This window comes from Semicossyphus pulcher, unplaced genomic scaffold (assembly GCF_022749685.1).
Source record: "Semicossyphus pulcher isolate SPU_LCO1_2020_fin unplaced genomic scaffold, fSemPul1.0.p SCAF_17, whole genome shotgun sequence".
Lineage (NCBI taxonomy): Eukaryota > Metazoa > Chordata > Actinopteri > Labriformes > Labridae > Semicossyphus > Semicossyphus pulcher.
The window spans coordinates 5,092,139-5,120,098 of NW_027211681.1; the positions used below are offsets into that span (position 1 = coordinate 5,092,139).

The 27,960-nt window shown below is 39.6% G+C and overlaps 1 protein-coding gene across 2 annotated transcripts; it reads right to left on the reverse strand.

Annotated features, from left to right (window-relative positions):
- Positions 1–413: 413 nt before the first annotated feature.
- Positions 414–27,960, reverse strand: micu3a (mitochondrial calcium uptake family, member 3a). Of its 2 annotated transcripts, XM_069665946.1 has the most exons (15): positions 27,694–27,960; positions 22,356–22,503; positions 21,212–21,243; positions 20,432–20,510; positions 18,114–18,161; positions 16,759–16,841; positions 15,654–15,725; positions 14,093–14,134; positions 11,356–11,451; positions 3,996–4,090; positions 3,692–3,863; positions 2,442–2,550; positions 2,181–2,338; positions 1,088–1,152; positions 414–498 (listed from the first exon to the last, which is right to left on the reverse strand). In XM_069665946.1, the coding sequence occupies exons 1-15, from the start codon at positions 27,955–27,957 to the stop codon at positions 492–494; spliced, it is 1,470 nt and encodes a 489-aa protein (XP_069522047.1). In that variant the 5' UTR covers positions 27,958–27,960; the 3' UTR covers positions 414–491. The 2 variants fall into 2 exon arrangements, with proteins under 2 accessions (XP_069522047.1, XP_069522048.1); XM_069665947.1 differs by lacking the exon at positions 414–498 and having other exon boundaries at positions 1,084–1,152.

Here is a 27,960-nt window from a genome sequence, read left to right on the forward strand (position 1 = left end):
AATAAATTACATTTCATTACATCACATTTACAGATTAATTAAAAAATGAGATTTACAGTCCTACTGACTGTTGTGGAGGCGCCATGCTTGGAGAGTAAAGTTTAATCTACTTGTTTTAATACATTACAAATCAGAATTTGCAAACCTGGCACTGGGTCAGGATAAAAAACAGGAAAACAGGAACACAAAAGGAATGATGTTGTTAATCATCAGCTTACAGAGTGTCAGTCAGCTGTGTGCGGTCATGCTTGCAGCTGTATTATCTGCTTTGGAGGTCCATTGGAGATCTGCCCTTGAAAACACATGGTTGTTTCAAATTCAAAGTGCAGTTTGATTTACTTTATCATTAAACGTTTTCCTTCATGTTTTTTTTCTGCCTTCTTTCTCTGTCCTCCTCTAAGGATTCTCCTTGTACCTCCTCCAGAGCTGGTGTACTTGTTTTCTGGCCTCAGAGTGGACACAGCCGGAGAAGGAGGCGTAGTGTTTACCCTTCACCTGGTAAACATGGAGCAAAGAGAGGCACAGTCATGCAGGGAGCCGGAAGTCTTTTAACTGGACATTATATTATAGCTGGAGTGATAACAAAATATTCCACTCACAAATACAAAAAAAGAATGAAAATATAAGAAACAAATTACTACCTTAACCTACAATATGCCAGGTTATGGTTACTGTGAGTGTAATGTGATGACCACATCTAGAAATGGCATTTATTTCTTAATGCCATTTTTTAAATATTAGATAGATATATAAAATAATTACATTTTGAGGTATCTGTCAGTTAATTGGTATGAAGTTGTTGCAGCTTGAGCTGAGTCAGATTAGCCCATGCTGTTGGTGCATTATACTGTAGTCGGAACGGGTGGTAAGTCCAGACATTGTATGAATAAGGTGGGAAAGGTGAGCAAAAGATTCAGAGGTTCAAAAAATCCATTCTAGATATGGGCCTAATTTGTTTTTTTTAAGACACAACTCAAACACTGTCTATCATTATAACTAGATATAAAATACATATCTAATATAAAATACTGAAAACAATGAACATCATGATCACGTAATCCAACTTTCTGTTATTAGTGGTACTTATCTGCTGGCCAGCTCCTTCTTCAGACAGGACTTAAAAGAGATGGCTCGCTCCACAGATTTATAGCCCTGAGAGGTCAAGGAAGAGGCATCATGGTAGGAAGAGAGGAGGAAGAAAAGAATGCACGGGGTAGGAGGCAGGGAAGATGTAGGACAGGACACAGGAGAGGTTGGTATAATGACGCAGATGTTTGTAAAAGCAGGCCAAGCAGTGTCGGAGAGAGAAAAAGAGAGAACAATGTTAATAAGCCAAGACTGTGAGGCCAAAACAGCATCAAAGCCCAAAGAGGCATAAACAGAAAAACTTACAGGTTCACTATCATGCAATGTTAGTCAGGTCTGTGGTGCAACAGTTCATATCCCATGTATGTGTATCACTTCTGTTGTAAACGAGGCTCTGTACTTTAATAATTCACCACTAGAGGGCAGTATTCCTTCTTGGGAAAAAAATACAATGACATCACAAAAGGTGATTTCCAGTGTAGTTTTTTTCATGACTTCAAGAAAGTCATTGAAGTTGAAACCAGCTTGAATCTGTCAAACTACTGAATAAATGACCAAGATCTGACACCCTGAAAAATCTTAACCTTGTTAAGTCAGTGTATTCTTGCAGGTGCCAATTTACTATATTTAGAATATTTGCTACTGTCCACAAAATGATTTTTAAGTATTTGATAATCCATTACTAAATAGTTCAGCCCAACAGAAGGAAAGCTCGATATTGTACTTATTGTTTTCAAAAATGTATATGAGGTGTTTTTCAGTTTGACACCACCTCAGAGTCTGCTGTGCTCATGGAATGTGGAAGAGTAGAATTCAGCACCATGGTTAAAAGATTTGTCAAACAGTGAATTTCACCACTTGAGGTGATGTTATAAAAAATGTATAGGATTTTTAGGTAACACTGCATCTCTCAATAAATCTGCTTCTCTCACTGAAACAATCACACTCTTTTTCACGCACGTCTTGCTAGACTGGATTTTAGTTATTTGGACCACAGATCCACCCTGAGTCTTCTCCTATCGTTCTTGAACTTATCGATTTAAGTTCAAGTCTGAAAAGGAGCATTTGATATCGATAATCATTCTGTTTCTCACCCTGGCTCCCCGGTGCAGCCGGTCCTTCATTATCCCGATGAACTCCTTGTACGAGAGCTGGTCGTCGTGATCTACATCAAAGATCTTGAAGATGGTGTTTACAAGGTGCCGTGTCAGCTTTAGCCCCGTGGCCACATACACCGCTCTCGCAAACTCATCTGACAGGAAGAAGAAAACGTTTTTAGATCATTTTGGCACCTTGTTGCAAGTTAAAAGGAAATACATCATCAATGTGTGTAAGCAGAGACACTCTTATCCTACCTTGTCCAATGGAGCGAGAAGCAAAGTTGTACATCTGCATGGCGATGGCAAAGTCCTCCAGGTTGTTGAGAAACTGGAAGAACGATCTGAACTCATCGAAAGTGATTCCCTAAAAAAACACGTGTGAAGTTAACAAACCGAGAGGAGTGTGCATGAGAGTAATGAGTGTCTCAGTGCAGACTGCCATCCAAAGGACCATGACAGACGTGCATACAGCATTCCAGGAGGCCCATCCACTCTGCTGTCTGAAAAATTAACTAACCAAAAAGAAGCAACTGACTGCAACTCATACTACTAAACAATAACTGCAAGATTAAATGAAAAAGTCCCATTAATGACATTAAAGGTCATTAATGGCAGGGTCACAACCCTGAAGTGTCTGCATACAGTTATAATGCTGAAGCCATTCAACAAGTAGCTGTGACTGCCACATGCTCTCTGCTGTGAATCAAGATCAATCCTTTAACAACTAGATTCATAACAAACATTATCAAACAATCAATAAACTCAAACAATGAGGAAGTTCAGTCTTTGTAGGCTCACATGAATAGATGCAGATTAATAAAAAAAAAACTAGGTGGCTGTGTCTGTTAACCTAACAAAAGGGTGGTGACCTAACTGAGTAGCAGGATATATTGACAGATTGTAACTGCAGGTTGCGTGTCGTACAAGGCAGAAACCAACCTGCTTCTTCAACGGCATGAAAGGGAAAGAAGGGAGGGACAGAAATAGTGATGGGCGGCTATCTAGATAGATAGATTCACATGTAGACATTGACATGTAGCTGAAAGTGTGGTCAAGTGTTGGTTGTGTGAGTGTGTGTATGTGTGTGTGTATGCGTGTGGTCGAGTGAAGCAGTGGAGCGCTGAAGTGTGGAGAGCCACAACAGCCTCAGGCGGAGACAGTGGTGGGAAATTACGGAGGCTCTAGATGGCTGGAAGGCGGGAGCGCCCATAAAACAGGAGGAAGAAATTAAACAGACACACAAAGGATTAAGAAAGCTATCCCTGTTATCTTAAGAGAGAAATAACGATTAAAAAAAGCATTGTAAGAATTAAGTGCATTCTCAAATTTCAGTTTACTTTTGATGTCTGCAAATCTTTCACATTTTTTGCCGCCATATTTTTACTTCCATTTCCTGATTCTGTCCAGATTACAAGAAAAAAACTAAAATTACATTATCGAGATATCTCCTTGCTTAGGTGGAAAGTTTGTGTGTCGTTTGCTGTGTCCGTGTATTTATGTCCTACCTTCTCATCAGGTATACACTGGCGGACATTCTCCAGGTAGGCGCTGATGTTCTCCACATTGGTAAAGCGCAGCAGGATTTTGGCAAAGTCTTCTTCACTGATGGTGGTCATCCCTTTAGAGTAGGTCAGAAACTCTATCTCCAGCACCTCTGTTTGAAGGTTATCCATAAACCTGAAACACATCAATGGACAGGAAGAAGAAGAAGAAGAGAGAGATTTATAGGAAAGATTTGTCTTAAAAAGCACATTATTGTTTGTGATTTGGGCAATGTTCAAAGCATTAGCACAAAATCTTGTACTGTACCTGTAGAAGTCGTCAAATGTAAGCTCCGCCTTCCCTTTCTTCCCAAAGAAATGCACCAATAGCGTGGTGTCTATGGTGATGCTCTCATCAGCTCGCTATGAATCATCAGAGAGGGAGGAATAAGAAGCAATGAGAGAATAATTAATAACAATAAAGCATTGTGGTTGGAGGAGAAGCAGTGGGCGAGTCCATCATCAATCCAACATGGCCACCGTGGTGCCAGGCTAGCAGGAAGCCGGGAAAGCGTCAACAGACTGTCAATCAAACGAAAAAGCTGTCAGCGGCCATCATGACATCAAACGTACCAGTCTAGGCAGCTAAAACATTTCAGTTAAACCTCTTAAATGAGACAAAAACAGGTGGGTTTTAGTTCTTTTACAACTTGATGACACTTTTAAAAATGGTGGAACTGTTTCGAAATCCAGCATTAGAAAATATGTGAAGAAGAAAGAAAGGATGATGTGGTAAAATGGACAGAAAGATCTCTGTCCATTTGAAATTGAACAGTTAAGAGCATCCTTATCATTGTTTTTCAAAGCAAAGTAAGGATATAAAGGAGCGGTATGGAGCCATTTACGTCCATGCTGCCTAGACTGGTGAGAAGTGTTGCTATAGCAGCGTGAAACACGGACCAATACTGATCTGGTGAGGACACAGGAAGTGTTCAGGTAGCAGCACACTTACAGAGACAAAATGAAAACAGAGTCATGCAAGTATTGCTTGAGTTTGGGGTGTAGAAAGAGGGAGGACAAAGTGTTGACCAGGTAGAGAAGAGTCAATAGAGCGGAGTAAAGAAGGTGTCAGAAAGAGAGACGAGGGAAAGAAGACATGGATAACTAAGGCTGAGACGGACACACAATACACAACACTAAGCTGCCAAAAACACACAGACACAGTAAAGCCACCACATCCCATGCATTTCTCTGCCAATGCCACATCGACACACCCCAACAGAACCTCAAATCACAAACAGCAGCACGGAAAAAAACCCACATAAGCACAAATGCAGACTGTGGGCCGATTCCACCTTTTTCCGTCACCAGATGAGGATCATAGTTTCATATTTGCAACTTAATGTTTTTTGTATTCCTCTATTTTTACTGTGCTTAAATATTTTAAAATCTTAGTCCCCCTGTCTTCCTCCCAAAGTTTACAAGTCTATGTTTATGGGATGATCCTGCTAATTAGAGACCAATTCTACAGGCTGTGGGATGTTTGTTCTGTTTGCTCATGCTGTAATCTAGTGATTAACATCCTCTTAATCCCTTACAAAAACAAGGCAAGATTGGGACGTTATGTGCTTTCAAGGAAACTTGACCTAAGTGTGTTCTTTGGCGATTCCTTGCTCGCTTACATTTCAACTCAGAAAAAGGTGACAGTTTTGAGCAGAGCGTCAGCGTAAAAAAAAGAGACGATGTCAATCCCCCATCTTTTGTCTCTCTCCCTGCCATGCCCCCCCTCAGCCATCTCCCTGTCCAATCCACGGCCATGCTGAGGTATTAGCTGACATCAAGATCAGGTAGAATCTCATGTCATATTAAGGGGGAAGAGCATAAACGCCATTTCCATCATCATCATCATCATCATCATCATCATCATCATCAAAACCACGATGCAATTCGTGGTTCTACCTCGAGAGTAAAATCCTAAAATCCAATGTGGGATGAGAAGAAAATGTCAAACAAGATGACACAGGTTCACACACGTGAAAAAGGTTTGTACAAGTTGGAAAACTACACAATCACATCTGTGACAGATGTTACAGTTGCTGTGCTGTTTTTCTGACATAAAATGTGTATTCATTTTATCAAGGATGAGCAAATGACTGTGACTGAGATGCAGGGATGTGCGTTAACGCAAAACCAGTGTTAGCTTCTAAAATGTAAAATATATGATAAATCAGTAGGTCCTCCTTTTTGTCTTGTTAATCACAGCCTTAAAAACATTAAACTCCTCATCAAATGTTACATATTTCAAGAAGCACTCTATCATAACAGTGTTATTCCTCTTCAGATTGTCTCTTGTAAATTCTTATAAAGGCATAGAACGGTAAAACTGTCCTGTATTTGAAACGAAAAAAAGCCAAGACAAATGCGATGGCAAATCAAATTTAAAAAAAGATTCAGATCGGGATAGATGATCAGTAAAGTGAAGTAATCTTCTCCACACTGATAGAGTAGATTGAGGAAAAAAGAAAAGTCCAAATAAAATGTATTTTAGTAGATCCACCTGTAATGGACTCACAGAATAAAAATGTCCCCTTGAAAACATTTAAAGTCAATCCTGTTTTCAGACCACCATCATTCAGGACTGTCTCTGATTCACTTCGCAGTCTGGTCTTTGATTAGGGTCAAAGGAAGACGTATAAACCCAGACACACTGAAACCATTACACACTGATCATTTCAGTGTCTTGTTTTCTGTGTCTCACTTATTTGAGGATCTTTTCATTAAGCCTCTGATTACGGACAAACAGGATACACATACTTTGGTTCTTTTATCTTATAACTGACGCAGTACTGATGTCTTTATGACACATGCGCTGTTCATACATCGAGACAGCATCCAGGTGGTGTCTCTCTGCTGCTCTTCCCTCCTTATTCTAACTGTTTGTGTCTTTGCTTTGCTCTTCTGTAGATAAGAATAATAAAAAGAAACTTCGGGCTGATTGAGTTCATTTGAATTGTGCAAACTAGCTAAAGAGGTTAGTAATATTTGGATGCAGTGCACCATGGGAAATGTATGACATCAATTAAATACATGTAATGACCTTCACCTATTATTTTTTTATCCCATCACTAGTAAAGAAAGGTCAAAGTGATGATTAAAGCTGCATTATGTGATTTTTTTGAGCGGTTTAGGGACATTAGAACAAGCAGCAAACGAAACACGACATCATTACTTCATAAAGTTGTTATGGTGAACATAGTTGTGTCTAGCCAGCATTATTCACTCTCATTTTTGCTACGTTTTGAATTATGCAACTGAAGAAGTAAATATCTGTTTCCATATCTAATATCTGCTGCAGCTGCTGAAGGGAAAGTTGATGATGCTGAATGATGCTGAAATGCAAAGAGGAGCTGTGAAGCTGAGTGATAATTGTCTGTGGATTGATCGCTGTGACTCATACCTTTCACATTACATATATTAATTAAATCCATGTTAGTATAAAGAATACTGGTTAGAGCAGCTTTAAAGATACAATCTCAAAGATTTAAATTTTTCTGCTCTTGTTCTAACTCTTGATTTTCCTCGCTTTCGTTTGTAGACTGTCTGCCTTCATCTGAGTGTTGAATTTGTTTCTTTTTCTTTGGATTTTCACTTATTTTTGAAGTTGTATCTGTAGTCATCGATCTTTTCTTTGTTTGTTCAGCCATAGTAGATTACTGTTTACACGCAACGCTCACAGAAACCCGGAAGTGCAGCCACTAAGCTCCGCCTACCCTCTCTGACAGACCAACCACTGCTGGATGATGGAAAACGCGTCACTAACTGGCCGCCGCTTGTGATTTTTTCCACTAATGTCACCACTGACACCCAGTCCATGAAAATATGATATACTGCAAATGCAAAGGCTTTCATCAGTGGACCATAGGCTCAATCACCATTGTGTTAACTCATTCGGTTATAGATAGTGACTTACAGGACATTTATTTAAATTAAAAAGTTTGAGGTTGTTACTGTAATTATGAAGTTTTAATGCAAGTATCACCTATCTCGTTTTTACTGACAGGAAACTGATAACATCGAATTTTACGACAAAAGAAGAAGGGTCCGAACTTTTAAACTCTAACAAAATAGAGATTTCTTCCTAAACAGAGTTAATGACTGTCTGCATAAGAGGTAATGACTACTTGGTTGTTGTTTTTTTTAATCAGATTAAAATTAATAAAAGGTCCGATATCAACCCTTTTATGACCCCCTACCAGTGTGACCTCAGGTAGACGTAATGCCAAACTGAACATAACAAGCTCATCGTTCCTGGAAGTGTGGCAGCAGCAGTGTGAGCTCATCATCCCCACGAAGACGTAATGTTCACCACGCCCACGAGGCACGAGCCGACACCTGGTGCATGCATGTGTCCATCTGTGTGTGCGAGCTTTAACAGACTTTGATCATGCCGCTGAAGGTAAAAACAGTAATTACTGATGTAAACACTAAATGGTCTCCTCAACCTCCCTCTCTGTGAGTAATAGAGGAAGAGCTCATTGTCGCTCTTTAGTCAAGTCCGTCAGACTGTCAGTCACTCGCACCTTTCAGGGCAAAGACAGTTCACCCTCCCTTTCCCTTCTCACGACCTGTTGGTCTCTCTTCTTCTCACGCCTTCTCTCTCTTTATTTGTCTTTCTCTCCTCTCCCTCCTGCTCTGCTTTGATTACTCTGATTTCCTTTCTCCTGCACACTACCCGTCGTTGACTCGTTCACCTGACAAACATAAAGGTGATTTGCTCTTTGCCTCCCTCCCTCCCTCCCTCTCAGCCTGTCAGTCAGTCCCTCCTTCTCCAGACAAAAGCAAAGAGGTATAATGGTGACTAATCTGTTGAGTAAACACCTCTCTCTCTAAATACAACCTGCTTCTTTCGTTTCCCCTAAATGTATTTCCCGAACTTCTTCTGTTTCCCCACCCACTTTGTTCCTCTACATTTGCTCTCTCTGCTGACCTGTGTCATCTTCTGTGGGCCTCTCTCACCGGTTTGTTGTCTCTGATTTTATCTCCCCCCACCCCCACCCCCCTACTTATCTGATCTGGTTCTTAGGGAATTGATTCCTTTTCTTTTTATTCTGTCTCAGTTCTTTGTTTAATTAAATTTACTTTATATATCTATAAATGTCCCTGTTTTTCTTCCTCTTATTTCCCCCTCCTCATCCTCCCCCTCCGTCTGATTCGTCTCTTCTGTCCGTCTGACATCCCGGCAGATCAAAGGCTGCTCGGTGTAAATACAAGGTCAGCCCCATTACGCTCCACTGTCATTACCTCCACCTCAGCTTCCGCTACCACCGCAGCACACAGCCTGTCATTAGTTAGCAAGCCTGCTAGCACTGTTAGCTCTTAATCATTACCAGCATATAACCCTTGTGTAAGACATATCAGAAAAACTGTTTTTAAGTAGCCAATGAAAATTTTCTATGAGGCACAAACTGCCAAAATGTTAAGTTTTGTTTATGACTAAATAGCTGCAAAACGAATGATATTCATCAGCCGTACTTTTGAAATGTTAGCATTGTGCTAAATAAAACTAAGATGTACCTGCTAAACTGCTAAACACCAGCATGGTAGCACTTCATAACTAACTGTTAGCGTGCTGATGTTAGCTAGATTTGACTCACTACCACCGTGCATACATATACGTAGCCTCAAAGAGTTGCTAGCTTACAATAGATTATTAGATAATAGATAATTGTAGACCCTTAGCTTTATTGTTCTAAAAATCATGCCTCATGGAGGTAGAAGCTATAGAGGGTTGTTTGAAGGTATCTTTAGCCAGCTAGCCAAGCATACTTCAGGTCACCATTTGGCTGGAAGACACATAAAATTTTGTCTAATATGTTTTTTTCTGCAGAATACAAAATGTGCCCACCGTGCACATTTCCAACCGCCCTCTCCGTCATGAAAACAAAACACGCCTCTACCATCGCTTAGTGGCGACTTGTTGAAACTTAGATAGTTTCAACAAGTTAGTAGTCAGTAGTGAGTTTGTAAAAATTAAGATGACGGTTACAGCTGGCTCGCGCACCGCCCAAGTGGTTGCCATACACAGTCTATGGTTGCCATAACAATATGTATAGTGTCACCCTGTCCATTAACAGAATTGGCTCCTTACATTTGTGATGTCTCAAACCTGACAATCTGAAAACGTTATTGTTCAGCCTGCCCTTGGTACACTGCAGTTTAAAAGCAGACAGGCCCAGCCATGGAGATGACTGCTCATGTTGTCCCTGATGTCTTGTAGCACATGAAGAACACCACATGGAGATGTTTACAAGGTTAAACACTTGATTTTTACTGGAGGGGGTCTTATATAAACCTGTGTTATACTGTATTTAATATGAAACATAAATAGTATGTGATTCAGTATTAGTTTGTGAAGCTATAATGATCAGGGTTTTTGTATGTGCTCTGCTGTCAGCCTTGTTATCATCATACCAGAGTCATTAAACAGGTTGTGGTGTAAACTGACAACAATGTGACACCAAAGCTACAACACTAGTCACAACACAGCACAGATAACAAGGCACCGATACACATACAAAAGCATAATGGAGAGACCACATGACATAAGGCAGGTGGGAAACACAACAGGTTATAAAAATACGGACATTACAAGATCTATCATCTAACTAGCATTATTATAGGATCAATACTGTGACACCAGAACGATAGATACTGAAGAAAAATAATTAATTAATTGTAACAAATATAAAGACAAAGTTCTTGTTATATTTGTTCATCAGGGATAAGTGAGTGACAGATGAAATGGGGAAAACACTTCAAACTGTTTTTTCATGTAACGTTCTCTCGGTTTTAGAGGAGATCAATTTTAGAGCTCTTCCAAACAGAAATGACTTACATGGGGGAATGGAGGAATAGATTGATGGCTTTTTATCCCCTACAACAATGAGTTGGGAGTATGGCAGATATTGAGGGACATAAATCTAAGTGTAGGAAAGGAACAAAGGAGAAAAGATGAGATGTCAGTCTATGTAAATTAACAGTATCAAGCCGAACCAGAATAAAAGACTGATGGTGATCATAACTTTTTACTTTAGGCCCATATCGACACATTTGTCGATCAGTCTTCTCTTTTAGCCTTAAAAAAATACAAAAATAAGTTAAAAAATAATATTTTGGTCAACGTTAACATTGAGGCATGGTTTAGGGATAGACCGATTATCGGCGCCGATATTCGGCATTTTGACACATATCGGCATCGGCCTTTTTTTTTTTTCGACGGCCAATAAGAGATCAATTTAAAACTGGGTTATGTTGGCTCTGATGCATATGCTTAAAGGCATTTAAACAAAGTTAAGTGTTGGAGTTTGTATTATTCAAAATTTTGACGCCAATATTTTCACTTTTACTGCAAATGAATATCGGCTTCAAATATCGGTTATCGGCCACTTGACTACTAATAATCGGTATCGTTATCGGCCCTGAAAAAAACATATCGGTCTATCTCTAGCATGGTTGCCCAAGAAGTCAAAGGTTAATACTTATTCTGGCCAAGCTTGATGCAACAACATTATTCTGAATCTACGGGGCCAGTCGAAGGATCAACATTAAATACAAGGACCTAAAGAGGAAGGAGTGAAGGATGAAATATGGAAGGATGTAGTAACAGAGGACAGGTGGGTCTAATGTACCTCCGCCAGGTCCGAAAAGAGGACTTGACTGGCACCTCGCCTCAGAACGTCCCAGTAACTCCGCGCCACAAACTCCTGACTGTCTTTTTTTAGCACCTGTAGGAGCGGTCAAGCAGGGCCAGGGTCAGTTCACCTCCAACTCAATTACTTCAGGAAGTAAAGGTCAGTGATCACTCTATCAATTCTTAAAACAAACAGAACAATGACGTTGATTTTTTAAAACTTTTGCTTTAGAGTACAAATATTGTATCGTCATAAACAGCAGTCATAAATAAATACTTTATCAGGACAATTCTGGTCTGTAACAAACAATCTTACGCTTATTGAGCTACCTAATAAAACCTTGTCCATTGAGTATTTAGAGTTCACCCCATCAACTGTAATAACCCCAAAACATGAAAACCGTTAGTGTTAAACATAACGGAAGTAAATGAAGGACGGTTAGATTCAGGCAAAATCTATACAAGAGGAGATAAAAGAATTCTAAGATAAAGGCAAAGACATAAGATGGAGAAAAACACAATTTCTAATGCATTTCAGTGGTCTGCCTAAACCCTTCTATATAAATGTTATTTTTCATTTCATTTCAAACCTTTATTTATTCTCCAAAGGACTTCAAGGTTTTTCTTATTTCCAATGCCGTCAAAATCCATAACTCATTAGTTTTCCTTTGTGCTGAAAAACCTGAATAAAAACCAGCTTATTGATGGACCTCTTCAAACACACAATTCTTCCACACTAAAGCAAGACTTCCTTTAGTCCTCCTATGATAGCAAACCAGACATATTGCTGTCCAAAACAAACCCAAAAAATAAAAGATCTGGTTCAGTTAGAGAGTTTTCTGTCTTAATGAAAAACAACCCCAGTGTTGTGGAGCTCCTGACCACCCACTTCGTCCTGCTCTCCAGGGAGGACACAGCAGCAGCCATTTTAACATGACCCCGCACAGCTCTTAAGTTCACAGTGACAATGCAGCTATCCATCACAACACTGACAGCACAAGGAGAGTCTGTGTGTGTGTGTGTGTGTGTGTGTGTGTGTGTGTGTGTGTGTGTGTGTGTGTGTTGTACAGAGAGAGGGAGAGGGACAGAGACAGAGAGAAAAGAATAAGATAGCCTTTCTTATTCAAAGAATCAAAGACATTTTTTAAGAAACATGCTCAGAAGACAATTGTAACCTCTTTGCTTTCTTTATAATGTTAATGTGAAAGTGGTCACACAAATGAAGCAACTTTCTGTCCATAGTCTTGGGCTCCTTGATCTCCTGCTCTCCCTGCTCTCTAACAAACCTCTGTACCAACCCCAACAGGAACACACACACTGCACATATCCTAAAACAAATGGACACAGTCTGATTGCTTCAGAGTGCCTCGAGTCATTCTTAATCACATCACTCTCTTTTTGTAGGAGTTCATCTCTCCTGACCTCTTAAATCTATTACCCCTCTTCCTCCGTCCCTCTCTCCATTCATCGAACCCTGTGCCAGCATCCCTCGATCAATCAGTCAGCCGACCTGACAGATGGACACCCTGTCCTTAAGGAAGTCTTTCTCCATCCCGCTCATCCTTTTTATCCATTATTCCTTTCAGGTGGTCTACTGTGTACATTTAAGTGACAACAGAGGATCAGGTGGACTTGGTCGGGGTTAAGGCTCTCTCAAAGGCCAGGTCAGGAAACAAAAGTGGGCGACAGGGACATTAAACAGAGTCTTCTAAATATCCCCATATAATTGACATTTACACCTAACACGCCTTACAGAACAGGAAGAAAGAAGGAACAGCATGGTTTAGCTTGATTTGCCACATACATAGCAGGTTGTGAAACTGGTCAGACACATTATTCTGAAAATCTAGGTTCAGACGCTAACACTCCCCATCCCCATACCTCCCACCATCCACTTCAGTTTCTATACCATACATTTGTTATTTCACTGATTCAGCAATACGCCTTTTGTGTGGACTACTGGAATAAAAAACCTAAAGTAAATTTAAAATCTTATTTGATTTTGCTGAGAGTTAGATAATAAGATTTATGTATAGTAAAAATGAAGTTAGAAATAGGTGCAGGCTAGCGTAGCATAAAGACCAGAAACAGGGGGAAACAGCTAGCCTAGCTCTGTCCAAATTATAGAATCAGACACAGGGACTACCAGGTTTTGTTGCCACTGTGAGGTTGCCAGAAACCAGAACCAGAGACTTCAGAAAGTCATTGTGGTTTTACTCGTCAGTTTCACGATACAGAGGGTTAAGCAATGAGCTTTTGACGCGCTTATTTTATTAGCTTTGACCAGAGCGAGGCTAGCTGTTTGCCCCTACTCCCAGTCTTTATCCTAAGCTAAGCTAAGCTAACGCCTGCTGTATGTAGCCTTATGTTTACAAACTTGGCAAGACAGCATATAATTTAAACATTTTGGAACTGTTCCTTTAATTTCCAGGACTAGGAAATATATTTAGTCTTATTAGAAAATTTGTACAATTGAAAAAAGATTCATGATATTCTGAAAGGTTTTCCGCACAGCATCTGTCTACCATTGTAACCTTTTATCACCACCATGTTAAAGTCTTCAGTGTGGTTCAACTATTATCTTATAAAAAAATGTCAGATATGTTGCCGTTTTTTTAAATAAAACATGTAGCACGTAAGAACCCCTAGCTCTCTGTTCATCCTTCCCTCCATTTCTTAAACCATCTACAAAAGAGCAGAAAGGAGACTAAGGGGTTATGGTTTTGAATACATACGCTGTTCATGGGAGCAACCTGATATCCATAGAGCTGCATACTCTAACACACAGAGAGAGACATGAGAGAGAGAGAGAGGAGGACAGAGCATGCATTTAGAGAGAGGGAGGAGAGAAGGTAAAAGACATGTTAGTACATGCAAGGAAAGAGGCTGTGGATACACTCTGCAGAGGGATGTGTCATTTTCAACACGGCTGTGATTACACTGTAGAACAACACACGCTTTACAACACGCCGCTTCCCAGTGATGATTTGTGCAACCGTGTGCGGGAAAGTGACGAAACCGTCTCCTTCAGAATTGATTTTTTCAAATCCCTTATTTCAGATGTGCTGAAAGCTTAAGCAGGACAGATCTACAAGACTTAGAGAAACAAATGCATCAACTATCACTTTACCCAAACATGTAATTGTACGGTTTAATAAGTTGTTACTATGAAGATTTTATTGTAAAATGGATCTCTGTGGATTTTATAGTTGGTTCATTAAGGCTTCAAAATCAGTAATAATATGTTGTAGTGTGGGAATAAAAATACTTTTTGGGTTTGACAGCATTTATTCTAATTAAGGGTTGCTTTCTGCAGACAAAAGGTGGCAAACACTGAGACAATAACCAATCATTAATGACCTCTTAATAACTGAAGAAAACACAGTCATGAAATATCTGCACATATTGATATTTTATATCAACAAACAACAAAAACATTTTTATAAAGAAGCTCCCTCATATTATTTTAATTAAATAAAAACTTGCAACCTAATTTTCTAATGTGAGAGACTAAGAGCTTAAATAATCTGTTACAAAAACTAATATTGACCAGCCTGACTCATTTATTTTGGCTCTTATTCTACACGCAGGCTTTATAGATTATTAAATCTAAACCTGCTGTAAACTTTACAATCAAAAATCAAGCCTTCAAACCTAAAACACATTATTAAATAATTCAGCTCAGTAGAGCAAGTTGACTTGTGTTGTTCCAACACTGTAATCACAGAAGGTTTGAAAAAGACAAATTCTTTTGAGAGTGTATGCAGTCTAACAAGTTCACCATCGGGTTAACTATCACAGTAAATACTGAGGAGATACAACTTTATCGTAACTGTTCCTGTAAGGCCGCATGCACTCACACGTGGTTACACGAGGGGTTAACTGACTTCACTATTGTTTAAATACACATGACGATTAACTTAAATGATGATGTGTCATTTTCAATACATCCACATGTACACTTTGACACACATCACTCTCTTTGCAGATTGAGTAACAACACAGAGACGTTGTGCCATATGACACTCATGGATGTATTAAAATGCCATTTAAAGAGGGACATTAATTCACAGTAATGTTTAAGTTAACAAAATATTTTCTTTGTATTCCAAATTTACCCAACTGATGATCGCAGCATTACTGAAGTCCATGTCCATAAAGACTTATAATCGAGGGTCATTTCACTGTTAGCTGTGCAAATGGTGGTTAGCAAAAGGAGCTTAATTTCCCATCCATACATATGTGCCTCAACTCACACACAAACAAACCCTTAGCATCTTTTACCAACTTTCTTACCAACTGTGCCGACTTCTCAGCATCTCCTTTCCTCCCTTTCTTCTCATTTTTCTTCCGGAAGATCTCCTGAAGCTGTAACGAGAGAAACAACCAGGATCTCATTGAAAATTCAAAGCTCTGTTTGAAGCTTAAAAGTTCAAAGTCACAAAGTCGGTCACTCTTTCGTGCTCCGCTCTGCAGTGATTCAAGTATTGGTCGTTTGACAATGTGATTTAGAGTGATGGTTTTTCAGTTTGGTTTTAGCAGAGACTTAAGGTCACATACGTGTATAAAAGGGTGCACAGCTGCACAATAATCAGTGTTTTAGTATTACTAGTTATACTTTATTTGGGGAGTAAGAGGTCATTTCCTAAGTTTGCTTTCAATGGCATGACCCACAAAAGTTAGACATTAACAACATTTGAAATTGTTAGTTTGAATAAATGATTAAAATTCCTAACTACCGCACTATGGTAAAAAATGTGACATGAATTATAAAGGGATATCACCATGAACAAAGCGGAGATTATAACAACACTATTGACTTACATTATATATTTGGGGATTGTTAAATGAAATATTCCCAATATTTGAATACAGATTTTTGTGCATAATTTTTCCCCCATGTGATTCCATCTCTAGCCAGACTACACAGAGATTTTGATTGCTTCCTGCTTGCTGCAGTATTAACTATCAAAATTATAGAAATTATATGTATTTATTTATTTAGGTTACTCAGTTGTTTAATAGAAAAAGTGAAGAGAAAACACCTTTTAAATGCTTTAAACTCAACATGAAAACAGCTTTAGTTTAAGGCTGTGAAAATTTAAGATAGAGAGTTTAATGGAAAAACACATCCTGTGCTCATCCTGAGATGATGACGCCAAATCCCAAGATCATTTCTGGTGTGGTTTCTCTTTTGGACCTCTCAAACACTATCTCCCCCATACTGTAAAACTCCCACAATGGAGATTCAGTGGAGGCTTTTCCATCTCATATCTCTCTGTAAGCACTGATTTCACACTGATTGTTAGTTGTCTAATATGCAAACACTGGCCTTCTGTGATGGCAGTAAAAAGAAAGGTTAATTATAACAGATACATTCAGTCGTGGGATGGAGACTCACCACCAAGAACTCCCTCTTGTCCACCATCTGGTTGCCGTCTGCATCAAACATATTGAAAGCAATCTTAAAGCCAGCGTGGGGCTCTGGAGAACAGAGAGGAGAACACATAGGGTGAGTGTGCGAGTGTGTGTGTGTGTGTGTGTGTGTGTGTGTGTGTGTGTGTGTGTCTGTGTGTGTCTGTGTGTGTGGTTGTAAAAGGCAATTTCAAATCCAGAAATAGCATGGCTAGAAGAGGCATATAAGAGAGACAGGAGGGAGATGTGTCAGGCAGATAAATCTATACGGGCTGTGAGCTAAAGTTAATAGTTGGATTGTTCTACACCACTTTACAAGATTTGTATTGATCAGGTGTAGCTGTGGATCTACCAAATCAGATCAAGCTCGGCTCACTTGATTTTAGAAATACAAGAACGCAGATGTTTGCTACAGAACACAAACTAAACATCTTCAAACAAAACAAGAATTTTACCTGACTTATCCTCACATTTAATATTATCATGAAACCTATGCAGGTAGAAGTGGGTACTAGTTTGAAATGTACACGGTGTTTCCTTGCTTTGTCAAAAATTAAGTCATTACTTTCCTTGATCTCCCATCTGAATTTCACTCTATCCTGTTTAATATGTTTAGTAGGGGAGGGACAAAATATCGCTAAGGCAATATATCGTCGTCCTGACTCATGCGATATAATATATTTTTTTAATACAGTGCTCTGAACAGATTTGCCTGCCAATTTGACTCACAGCGTCACTGTCAAATTCTGTGTAACTGACACCACATTGCAGTGAATAATTATATTAATTCTGCACTTTACCTTTTAAGGGGCATTTTGCACTCTTCATTTAATCAGATATCCTGATCTATCATTATATGATTGTCTTGTAGTAAATCAATTATTGCAGAATCGCTGCATCATGATATTATCGTTATTGTGGGCCACGTATCGCGTATCGTATCGTGAGTTACCCTGTGACTCCAACCCGTAATGTTCAGGATTAATGGCTGCCCATTAAAATGACTTTTACAAGATGAGTGCAGTAGTTAAGCCTCACATTCCTGTCTACATTTAAGTTTCAAGAGTCCAAGAAGAGGTGTTTTTTTCTTCCTATTCCTGTCTTTCTCTCAACTTCTGTGTTACCCCAAGGGGAAGGGGAAACCCATAGATTTGAGTCATAATTGCCTCTTGTTAAGTTTCTGGGTGGGCCTGAGTATACTTTATTCATGTACCTCAGCTAACCTTGTTCTCCTAAAAGAAGCTCAGCACACTGCTGAAGTAAAGAAAGAGAAAGACTGAAACAGAGAGTAGAAAATGAGATCGGCGAAGGGGGTTTTGTAGAGAGACTGAATTGACTCACTTGTCAGGATGCAGAGCAGGAACAGGTACTCTGTGTATGAGATGATGCCTGGTAATGAGAGCAAGACAGAGAGAGTTAAGGAAAAGGTCACATTCAACACACACACACCCACAATGTTTACAGATGTTCAAAGAGCGTGGGCCTCCTTACACACACACTCACACACAGCAACACACATAATCCTCCCTTTCATGAAGATAGCATCTTAAAATGTGTCTTCTTGAGCTGAGCTGCCAACAGCCATTCGGCCACACACCGTTTCTTCTTCTACACCCCAAGTGTCCAAAGTAAAGACACCGGCTGGTCGGGCTGCGTGTATGCGTGTGTGTGTGTGTGTGTGTGTGTGTGTGTGTGTGTGTGTGTGTGTGTGTGTGTTTGGATAAGCAAGTGAAAAATGTTTCAGGAGATGATCCTTTCTTGCCTCAGGCCCATTTAGGAATCTTTTTAGCTCCAGCTCATCCCTCTCTCCCTGTGTTTCGCTTTCTGTCTGATCGCTCAGATAGTTCAGGGTGACTCGCTTGAGTGTTACGGGAGACTGCTCTCCCATGCGTGTGTATATGTGTATGTAGGTTAACATGACACCAGCTCAGGCCAGTGTGAGCTTTGTGTTTTCCTGATGCCCAACTGCTTTGTGCAGAGGAGCTGGTTTGGAACTGAATTCTCTTTTCACCGTGTAGCCCGAGCTGTGCAAAGAGCGGGAGATACACTCTGACACTACTCAGGTTTCTCAAACACATCCTGCATGTTTACACTCACATGCTTTCAGTGATTCGCTGCTGTAGGAAAACACGGGTAACGGATCTCTATTTACTTATCACAAGGGGAGCAACTTACAATCACCAAAGTATCAGGCTATGGTTATAAAAAATGCTCAGTGTAGAAGAAGTTTCTAAACCAAAGTAATACCATCGCTGTGACAGATTACTGTGTAAACCACGCCCAACCAATGCTGACATTGTACAGCTTACACACACACACACACACACACACACGCACACACATAGTCAACAATGTTCTGGCAGCTCTGTGCATTCCTTTGTCATTCTCAGAAATCCAAAGCCATCCCAAGGATTTTGACTGTCCTCGCTCATCATGGCATGAAGAGACGAGCATGTCCTGACATCAGCACACACACACACACACACACACACAAATTATTCACATTATGCTAGCTACACATTGTAAGAAAACTAAGTGGGTAAACCTGTGAATGCACAAATGAGTGGTTTAAAGGTAATGCACGCAAATAACTAGTTCATAGAGAGGTATTGCTGAATGCTGTGTGTGTGCGTGTGTGTGCGTGTGTGTGGTCTTGGCAAAATGCCATCAGTAATTTGAATAGACATGCAGTGTATATAACTTCATTGTCTTCCTCTCAGGATAGGTTCACCATCTTTCTATCATTTATCATCACTTTTTCTACTTCTTCAACTTCTCTACATCTTCTCCTCGCTCCTCTTTCATGCCTTCTTTTCACTCATTCATGTCTTTTTTGTCTTTCTCTGCTCCGGTTTAACTTATTCTTTACTCTCTTTTTTCATTGCCTCTCATTTTTTGCTGATGATGGGGATGATTGCAAGCTCGTCGATACTTGTCCCTGAGCTGTAAATGTACGCATACTCACATGCATACACTAGTTATAAATGTAAAACATCATCAGAGGAAGAGAGGATGTGCTATATTTAGCATCTCCCAGTGTGTGTGTGTGTGTGTGTGTGTAATCATCACTACAGGGACTCACTCCCAGACTGTGTGATTCCTCTATTACACTCTCCTCAAGCAAACGCTTTAATTAGGGGGAGCTTCTCTCTCTCTCTTCCGCTCGGTCTCTCTCTTTCTCACTAACATTAGTGATCTGTTATTTTTCCATATGCAAAAAAGGAGAGGAGAGGAGGTTTATTTTTAGTTTGTTCAGCAGGTTGTTTGGCTGTAAGGAGGGTCAGCATGGCTCCAACCCCGGATTAGAGACACCTACAGTGACACACACACGCACGCATGCTCACAAGCACTATTTAGTCACACATCAGCAGGTAAGCTCTGGTACAAATACACCCAAGCAGGTGAAGTAGAAAGCTAAATATGCTGTAAAATTATAAAGCCGTTTGTCGATTACTCCTCATATTATCAGAACATTTTAATACTAAATCCTTAATCAGTACATTGAGTATATGTTTAAAGTAAGTTAAACTATATGAAATCAAAACTTCAAATTCGTATCCACTGACATTCACTGATGTTGACAAGCACTTGTGCCTTTGTTCCTGTTTTGCGTGTGCATATATGAGTGTGTGTGTGTGTGTCTGATTACTCTGTCCGACCTCGTTCTCTCAGGTTGCGGAACAGTTTGGAGGATCCTCTCCATACCGGGGGAGTATCTGTCAAAATCTTCTCCAGCTCCTGATGCACAGAAATGCAAGTTTGTTACGCCTCAAGGAAACACATGAAGCTTTCAGTGAAGTAAACATAACTGTTTGTTTGTAAGAAGACATAAAAACGATTGTGGGATTGTACTAAGATTTCAGCCTGGTAAACTGTGATGGCACTAATTTCCTGTATTTCTACTTTCAGTTGCAAACACATTTGAATATCATTGACAAATTTGACTATGTTCAGTCCTGCTGACAACAACAGAGCTACACGCAAGCAAAGCCTTGTATTTGGGCCAAATAAATGGATTAAAGGCTGCACATTCATATATTTATTCTACGATATTTATGTACATTGAATAGTTCTAAAATAGTAAATTTAACTAATTTCAAACTAAAATTATAACCCATGTCACACTGTAAACGTCATCTCATCTCAAATATTCCTCCAAATGTTGACAGACTCTCTTCTAATGACTTTCTGTGCGGTGCAGTTATGACGTCTTAATGATTTCAGTGTGAAGGTCAATGAAGGCTTGCAATCTAACTTAATAAATCTGATAATAATCTGCAATCATGCACTAATGCAACATGTTAATATTTGTTTATACACCAAAAACCTGAACAATATTGGAAAAATCTGGGTTTAACTTTGCAGGGTAGAAAAAGCCTGCTACAGATGTAACATGCAACATATGCCAGCAACAGAAGCATTAAGAGTGTGTCTCCCACCTGTTTGGTCAGGGACCTCCAGGGCCTCTTGTCTGCAAGGGAAACGAGACAAAAGAGGAGAGAAGAAGAAGGGAAAGAGGAGAAGAGAGTTTGGGTGGGCTTGGTCAGATAGCATCTGTATGATGTAGAAATGGGTCTTAATGTGCCGGGTACAGTCACAACACGTACGAGCACACACCAACACACACAGACACACTCACTGTATATACACTGTCATCATCACAGGCCCATTTGTACCATCTAAAGTGCCTGTGCTCGTCTTTGTAGTATGTGGAATGTCCCCGTAAAAGCACATGCTACTTTTGTTCTGTTTTATACAACAAAGTTCATCTAATTCAACTTCAAAGGGGGCATTAGAGGATGTCGGCTGCTGAGAGGTTATGTGCGGCTGTATCATATGTCAGTGAGCCAGGCTGGATGTAAACACACACATACAGGTGCCCAGTTTGCACGCAATACAATCACACGCCAGCTGAAGGAAGGAACTGTTGCTTTTTTAGCTGGCTGGTTGAGATAACCTCAACTTGTGAGGGCATTTTTAAATGAGTTGTCACCAGAAAAGTTAAGTGTCTGGTTTAGATATTTTATAGTTAAGAGAAAGGGCAAATGTGTGCAAATGGAATGTGGACAAGTCAGGAAGTGTGTGGTGTGTGCGTGTGTGTGTCTGACTAACATTAACCTCAGACTAAACAATAGCTGTAAAGCCATCTGCTTTGAGGCTGGCTGGCCGGGCTAATCTGTTACGACTGGCAGCAGGCTGACAGAAACAGCAACGACCTGTTTTAAAACAGATTTTTAAGTGTGTTAAAACTTGATTTCCGTAAAAAGAAAGATTCATCTTTAACATGACATCTGACATCCATATTTGGAAATACATTTACGGATCATAGCTTGCCTTCAAATATTATAATATACATCACTTAAGTTGGTTACAAACCATTTCTAACAAAATGTAACTCTACAAATATAACTACTACAGCAAATATAAAAAGCAGGAAGGGATCTGTACTGTTCCGTTAAATGAAATAAATGATGCCAATTGTCATTTAATTCAAAACAACAATCTTGAGATGTTTTCACGCTGAAGTTAAATTAAAAGCACAGCGTCGTCTTAAGAGCTCATTTTTGAGTGTGTGAAACGTACTTCTCGGTTCGCCCATGGTGACCGACTCGATGAAGTTCTGTGGAGTCATGTACAGCTGCCCTTCGTACTCCACAGAGCTGAACATGCGGAAGCGATGCTCGTGGGACGACATGTACACGTCTCCGTCCTCAAAGTCAAAGGGACGGGCCTGCATAAACCAAAGTACAAAACAGAACACACTGTTATTCACTTTGTTGCCCAGTAGATTAGCTAAAGCCTGACCAATATGTCTAAATGATTTGGCTGATATAGGCCTATGACAGTTATGATTGTTTTGACATAAATATTTTACAATAATCTCAGATATAAAAACTTTTTTACAGAACATATAGTGCTGAAAACGACTTTAAAGTTTACAATACTCAGCTCTGTCTGCAGCACTTATAGCAGAGCAGACAGTGGGCTGCACAACCACTGAATATATAACAATGTACATTTCTTAAATTAAGTCTTACATTTAACAGCTTTTTTTTACTACATCTGCATAGTCATATCAGTGCAAAATCAGCGCAAAACACACACAGAATTCTTTATCATAGCTGAAAAATTCCCTATATCTACCCCAACATGATGTTTGAATCTTTCCAATAAAAGGTTGGTATAGCATCAGTCTTACAAATCCCTTCTTGGTCAGGTTCTATTTAGTTTTTTTGGTTTTATTATTTCTTTTTTTATTTCTTTCAATCAAAATATTTTAAGTAATTTATTGTCACAAAAGTACAACAACAAAACAAATCAGCGAGGCTGGGAGAAAGAAGCAAAGCAATCATAGAAGCAGTTTTTGGTTATTTAAATGTTAGTACAATATTATTAAAATGTAGATTTAGATTTAAATAGTCTAGTCACAATTGTTCAATAATCAATTCGTAGTCAACCATTAATCATCATCTATTATTATAACTGATTTACCGGTTTGAGCTTCTTCAGTGCAATTATTTTCTGGGTTCTTTACAAACGGCGTTTGGAAATATAGACATATATTTTTCACCACTTTGTAATGTTAGTATTCCAAACAAATAGACCCTTGATCACAAGAATAATCAACAAATAAGTTGATGCTGACAGTAACTATTAGTTGCAGCCCTTTAATAATCTAAAAAGTGACAGGAGTTAATTTGCCCCAATGATTAGGCCACAGTTTGAATGTGACTTTCCCGGCTGTGACAGCTTTCTGTGTAGAGGAAACTCTCTGGCCTCTTATGATGAAAGCAAAATCTGAACTTGAAGTGCCTCTACACTGCCTTTGAACCTCCATAATGAGGAAATCCATCTATTCTTGGCATCATCTCTCCATTTAGCTCTCTGAGATTATAAACAGTCAGCACCTCTGGCAAAATACAAGAACAGGAGAACGGGGGCACATGCGAACACACACACACACACACACACACACACACACACACACACACACGCATACTTTGTCACTACTTTCTCCTTGATTAGCATCTCTCACTCTCTCTCTCTCTCTCTCTATCTCTGTGAGGAGCCAGGACTTCAACTTGATTAGCTGCAGTGTTGGAGAGCTGCTACGCCAACAGATTGTGCTGCATGAAGCTGTTTAATTAGCTGAGAGGTTTCCAAATTTAAACCTGTTTGGCTGCAGGGGCCCAGTGCACCGAGGTTCCTGCTCAGCTCAGCTAACATGCTAATGAGCGCACAGATTCATTCATAAAGCTTTGATGCTGCCTTCACCAAGGGGGCTTTTGAAGGCATGAATAGGAGATGAGACTCGGCTTCATAGGAATGCACTGTAATCAAGTGTAGGAGCAAAGACGCCCATGGCCTCAACTCACACTAATGAATGGAGTTTATAAAGTTCTGCAAAGGCAGCTCAGCAAACACGCATGCTGCAACGCATGATGTAAAAAGTAAAGTAAGCTACGGGTGGAAAAATAATGAAATGACTTTGTGGTACACTGTGTTCTTATATGGTAACACTGTTATGTAGCCAAAACTAAATGTGTTCCTGTCATCTAGTCTCGTTCTCCTGCACAGCAGATGCTCCGATGTTTTCCCCTCAGGCAGTCCAGTGTTTGCCATTAACAGGTGCAGCTTTTTGTCCATCTACCCAATTCTTTCAGATTGAACCCTTTTTCTTTCTCTTCCTTCTGACTACAAGTTCAGTGAATATAAGACAAAGTAGTACATTAGAAGAAGTAGTACTGTCCAAGCAGCTTCAGCCAGTTCCTCAACCTACAGGGGTCAGAACGATGTCTTTTAGCTCATTTGGAAATTGATAGGCATCAAACAGTTGCAAAGAGGAAGTAATAAAAGTGTAGTCTGTCGTGATAAAACAAGTCTGAACCTGCCTCTGAGACAAACACTAAAGATGCTTGGCTTTCCTTGGCCTAAGTTGATGAAGCCTTAAAGTGTAAATGAGATTACAGGTGTCAGACTAAAAATATTCATAAAAGGTCCGGTGTCTGTCTGAGCCCAGCCTCGCCCAGTGTCACTGCTGGAGTCATAGTCTCGTTATGCAGTTCAACATGCAGTCTCTAGTATACAGACTGCTAGTCAACTCTTTTCCTAAATCTTGGCTACCCTAAGCTCAATTTAATCCTTATCATCTTGTATTTTTGGACCCCTTCAGGTGCCATGATGGAAGAAGACGGAAAATGAATTCAACCTAATTGTTCAGATTCTTTCAGGATACATTCACTGAGTAACAGATGGCTGTTTGTCCCTTTTCCCACTGGAGTTATCCTGTTCCAAAGTTTGGCGCTATCTTATGGTGGTCTTCTTATGGGCTCGCCGGCTTTAAACTGGATACCTACCCCTCCTTTAACCCAGCAATTCAACAGAAAACTCTTTGATCCAAGTTACATTTAAGATAAACCTCTATTGAACATCATTGATAAGCCTTTTTAACCGCAAGTTGAAGACCCTCTAATAAACCCTCGGTGCCAGTTCATTTAAGAGGCCCTGCTAAAAACGAACGCTGTTATTTCAGTGTCCCAGATACATATTTAATGAACATTAAAATTAAGTTTTATCTTTTAACTTTAAGTCTGCACATAAAGGGTAGTTAAATACAAGAATTGGATCAGACTCAGCATATACCAAATATCAAAGGAGTTGGATTGCGATCCAGGCAAAAATAACTTAATCAGGACATCTCTTCTGATCATAAAGCAGCTCATATCTAATACATGTTCACCACTTAGTTGACAAACAACTGGTGTTCTGTTAAGGTAGAAATCCATACAGAATCCAAATGTGAATATACATGTTAATGTGCTCTGAATAAAGGCTAATGATTATTTTTGAGTACTCTGTTTTTTGTTCTTTATAAGGGTGACTGGTTTCAGAGATCCGTCACAAGGTTTTCGTGAAATTTTAAAAAATATAAATAAAATAAATAAATAACTGCAAAATAATCCCAATTTAAGTAAATGGAAAATCAACGAAAACGGTTCGAAACCAGCCATCTTTTGGGCCGTACAGCTTCACCATACTTTATCATAGAAAGACTATAATAGAAATTCAAATATTCTCATCATTTTGCTCTGTAGTCCACAGTTTACATTCACATAATTTTACCCCCACAACAAAGGTAAGGTTATTCAGGTGCTCACACATAGTTTTGAAGCAGGGCAGATTTACAGTTTTGGCATTAGGAGCTTCCAAGCAACAGGAGCGTCAAACTACTGCCTAATCTACTTCCATGATAAAAGAGACAAGGAAATTCTTGAATAAACCACATTGGAGCACTTTTTAAATCTGCTCCTGTGTGTTTAAGTCTCCTTGGACTACATATGTCAAATGCATATAATCATTTTAACAAACATACTGGCTCTTCTCATGGAGCCACTTTCATATTAGGCCTTGTCCTCCACGACAAATCAAGCTGAAGCTTTGACATCGCCCGGGGCAGTTGTTATCAATGCCTTAACCTGTTTGGGACAATTTTTTTTGCTTAACCATTGTATTGCCTCTCTCTTTCAATGTTTCTCTCTCTCTTTCCCATTACTTTCTTTAGGCTTCTTTATCATCAGGATATTTTTCCAACTGCAGCATTAGCACATATTGAAGTGGATCAAAATAGAAAAAAATATATTGTTATCATATTTTTAGCCCTATAGGTTGATGTCTTAGTACATTTTGAGACTCTGGTATTTTTGCTTGCGGTTAATGTAAACCACTTAATCACTTATCAAAATTATTGCCAATTATCTTACTGTCAAACAACAAAACCACTCAGCTCAAGTACTGTCCTTAAGTCCTTGAATAAATCAATTTTAAATTACTTCATAATTTAATCTCTCTACATTTCAAATGAATAGTTGTGTACTCTTTACTCATAAATGTATTTCATAGCTATTTGGGGGATTCATTGTTTTCATTTAATACATATTATCATCTTGTAATATTTATAATGTAAATATAATACAATGTATAGTGTCAAATTAGCTCCACTTGTACTAGCTGAAATATTTTTTAAATGTGTTATATTAATCCTCAGTAATAATTGTATAATATAATGTACATATTAATACACTTGTAAAAAGGTCCCTCTCCCTTAATGAGTCATTCCCAACATTATTTTGCTGTTAACAGTGGTAACAGTATTAAAAGTAGTAAAGCAAAAACTTTGAAAGCAGGACTTTATCTCACAATGGGCTGTTGAATTTTTGGTATTGCTACTTTGGTACAGAGGCTCCAAGTGGTTCTCAGTTCTTACACCACTGGATACTCGTTCACTGAAGTATGACTTAGCTGTAACATGAACCTACAGTTCACAAAGTTAAGCTTTAAAATAATTTAACCTTACAGGAGCTGCAAACGACACAGGAATTGCTGTACCTTCTTTTAAAGTGTTACTCTTAAATTTAAAATGTTGCTGCTCAAACCATCCTTGACTTTGATTATGTGCAGTCATAGGCACACAGCTGTCTGACTGACATCCTCATCGTTTTGTCATTTCAGCACCAGCTCGAGCGGAGAGCGCCATTCCTGCATCTGCGCGCGCACATCTTCCTGCGACCAAGCCAAACAGTGAGCAAACTGTTTCCACTGGGTGTGCTGGGAATGAGTGACACAGTTTATCCGCCCGATAGGAATAACATATAAACTGCCAGACACAACATGGCTGCAAAACAGAAGTAGGGCTAAAATTGAAACTATGTGGGTTTAATTATAGGGGAAGAAGATATGATAAAGCTCAGCGCTCTCTTCCTTTTCTCCCAGTGGTCATCTTCGCTGTTTTTCACACTAAGGCCCCTATGTCAACACTGAGTAAACACTTTTTTCTGCCAACGACCTGCGAAGTCGCTACGTGTCTCTAAAGCCACGTTGTTAACGTTAAAAACCGGAGCGGCGGTTTAAGTCAGCCTCCTACCTTCTCCTTGGCTTCAACGGTCGGGATGGACGGGAGCAAACCGTTGATGCTGTGACTCCTCATCCTCTTCCTGCCTCTGGCGCTCGTCATATCGTTGTAAAAGTAAAGTGCCACTGCGCCTCCCGTTGCAAGACACATTCCGACAGCCATACACCTCCGTGACCTTCCTCCGCTGACCGTCTGACCACCGACGAGCTCGTTTCTCGTCGCCGACCAGAGGTTTAGCTTACCGGCCAGCGCTGCCACTCTGCGGAAAGCGGCCATTGC

Excerpts from the sequence above, each read along its gene's own strand:
- micu3a (XM_069665946.1), bottom strand. The coding sequence starts at position 27,957 with ATGGCCGCTTTCCGCAGAGTGGCAGCGCTGGCCGGTAAGCTAAACCTC. Across the intron at positions 21,244-22,355 it reads CACCATGGGCGAACCGAGAA|ACAAGAGGCCCTGGAGGTCC; the intron begins GTACGTTTCACA and ends TTTCCCTTGCAG. Across the intron at positions 11,452-14,092 it reads AGGTTGCTCCCATGAACAGC|GTGCTAAAAAAAGACAGTCA; the intron begins GTATGTATTCAA and ends CCGCTCCTACAG.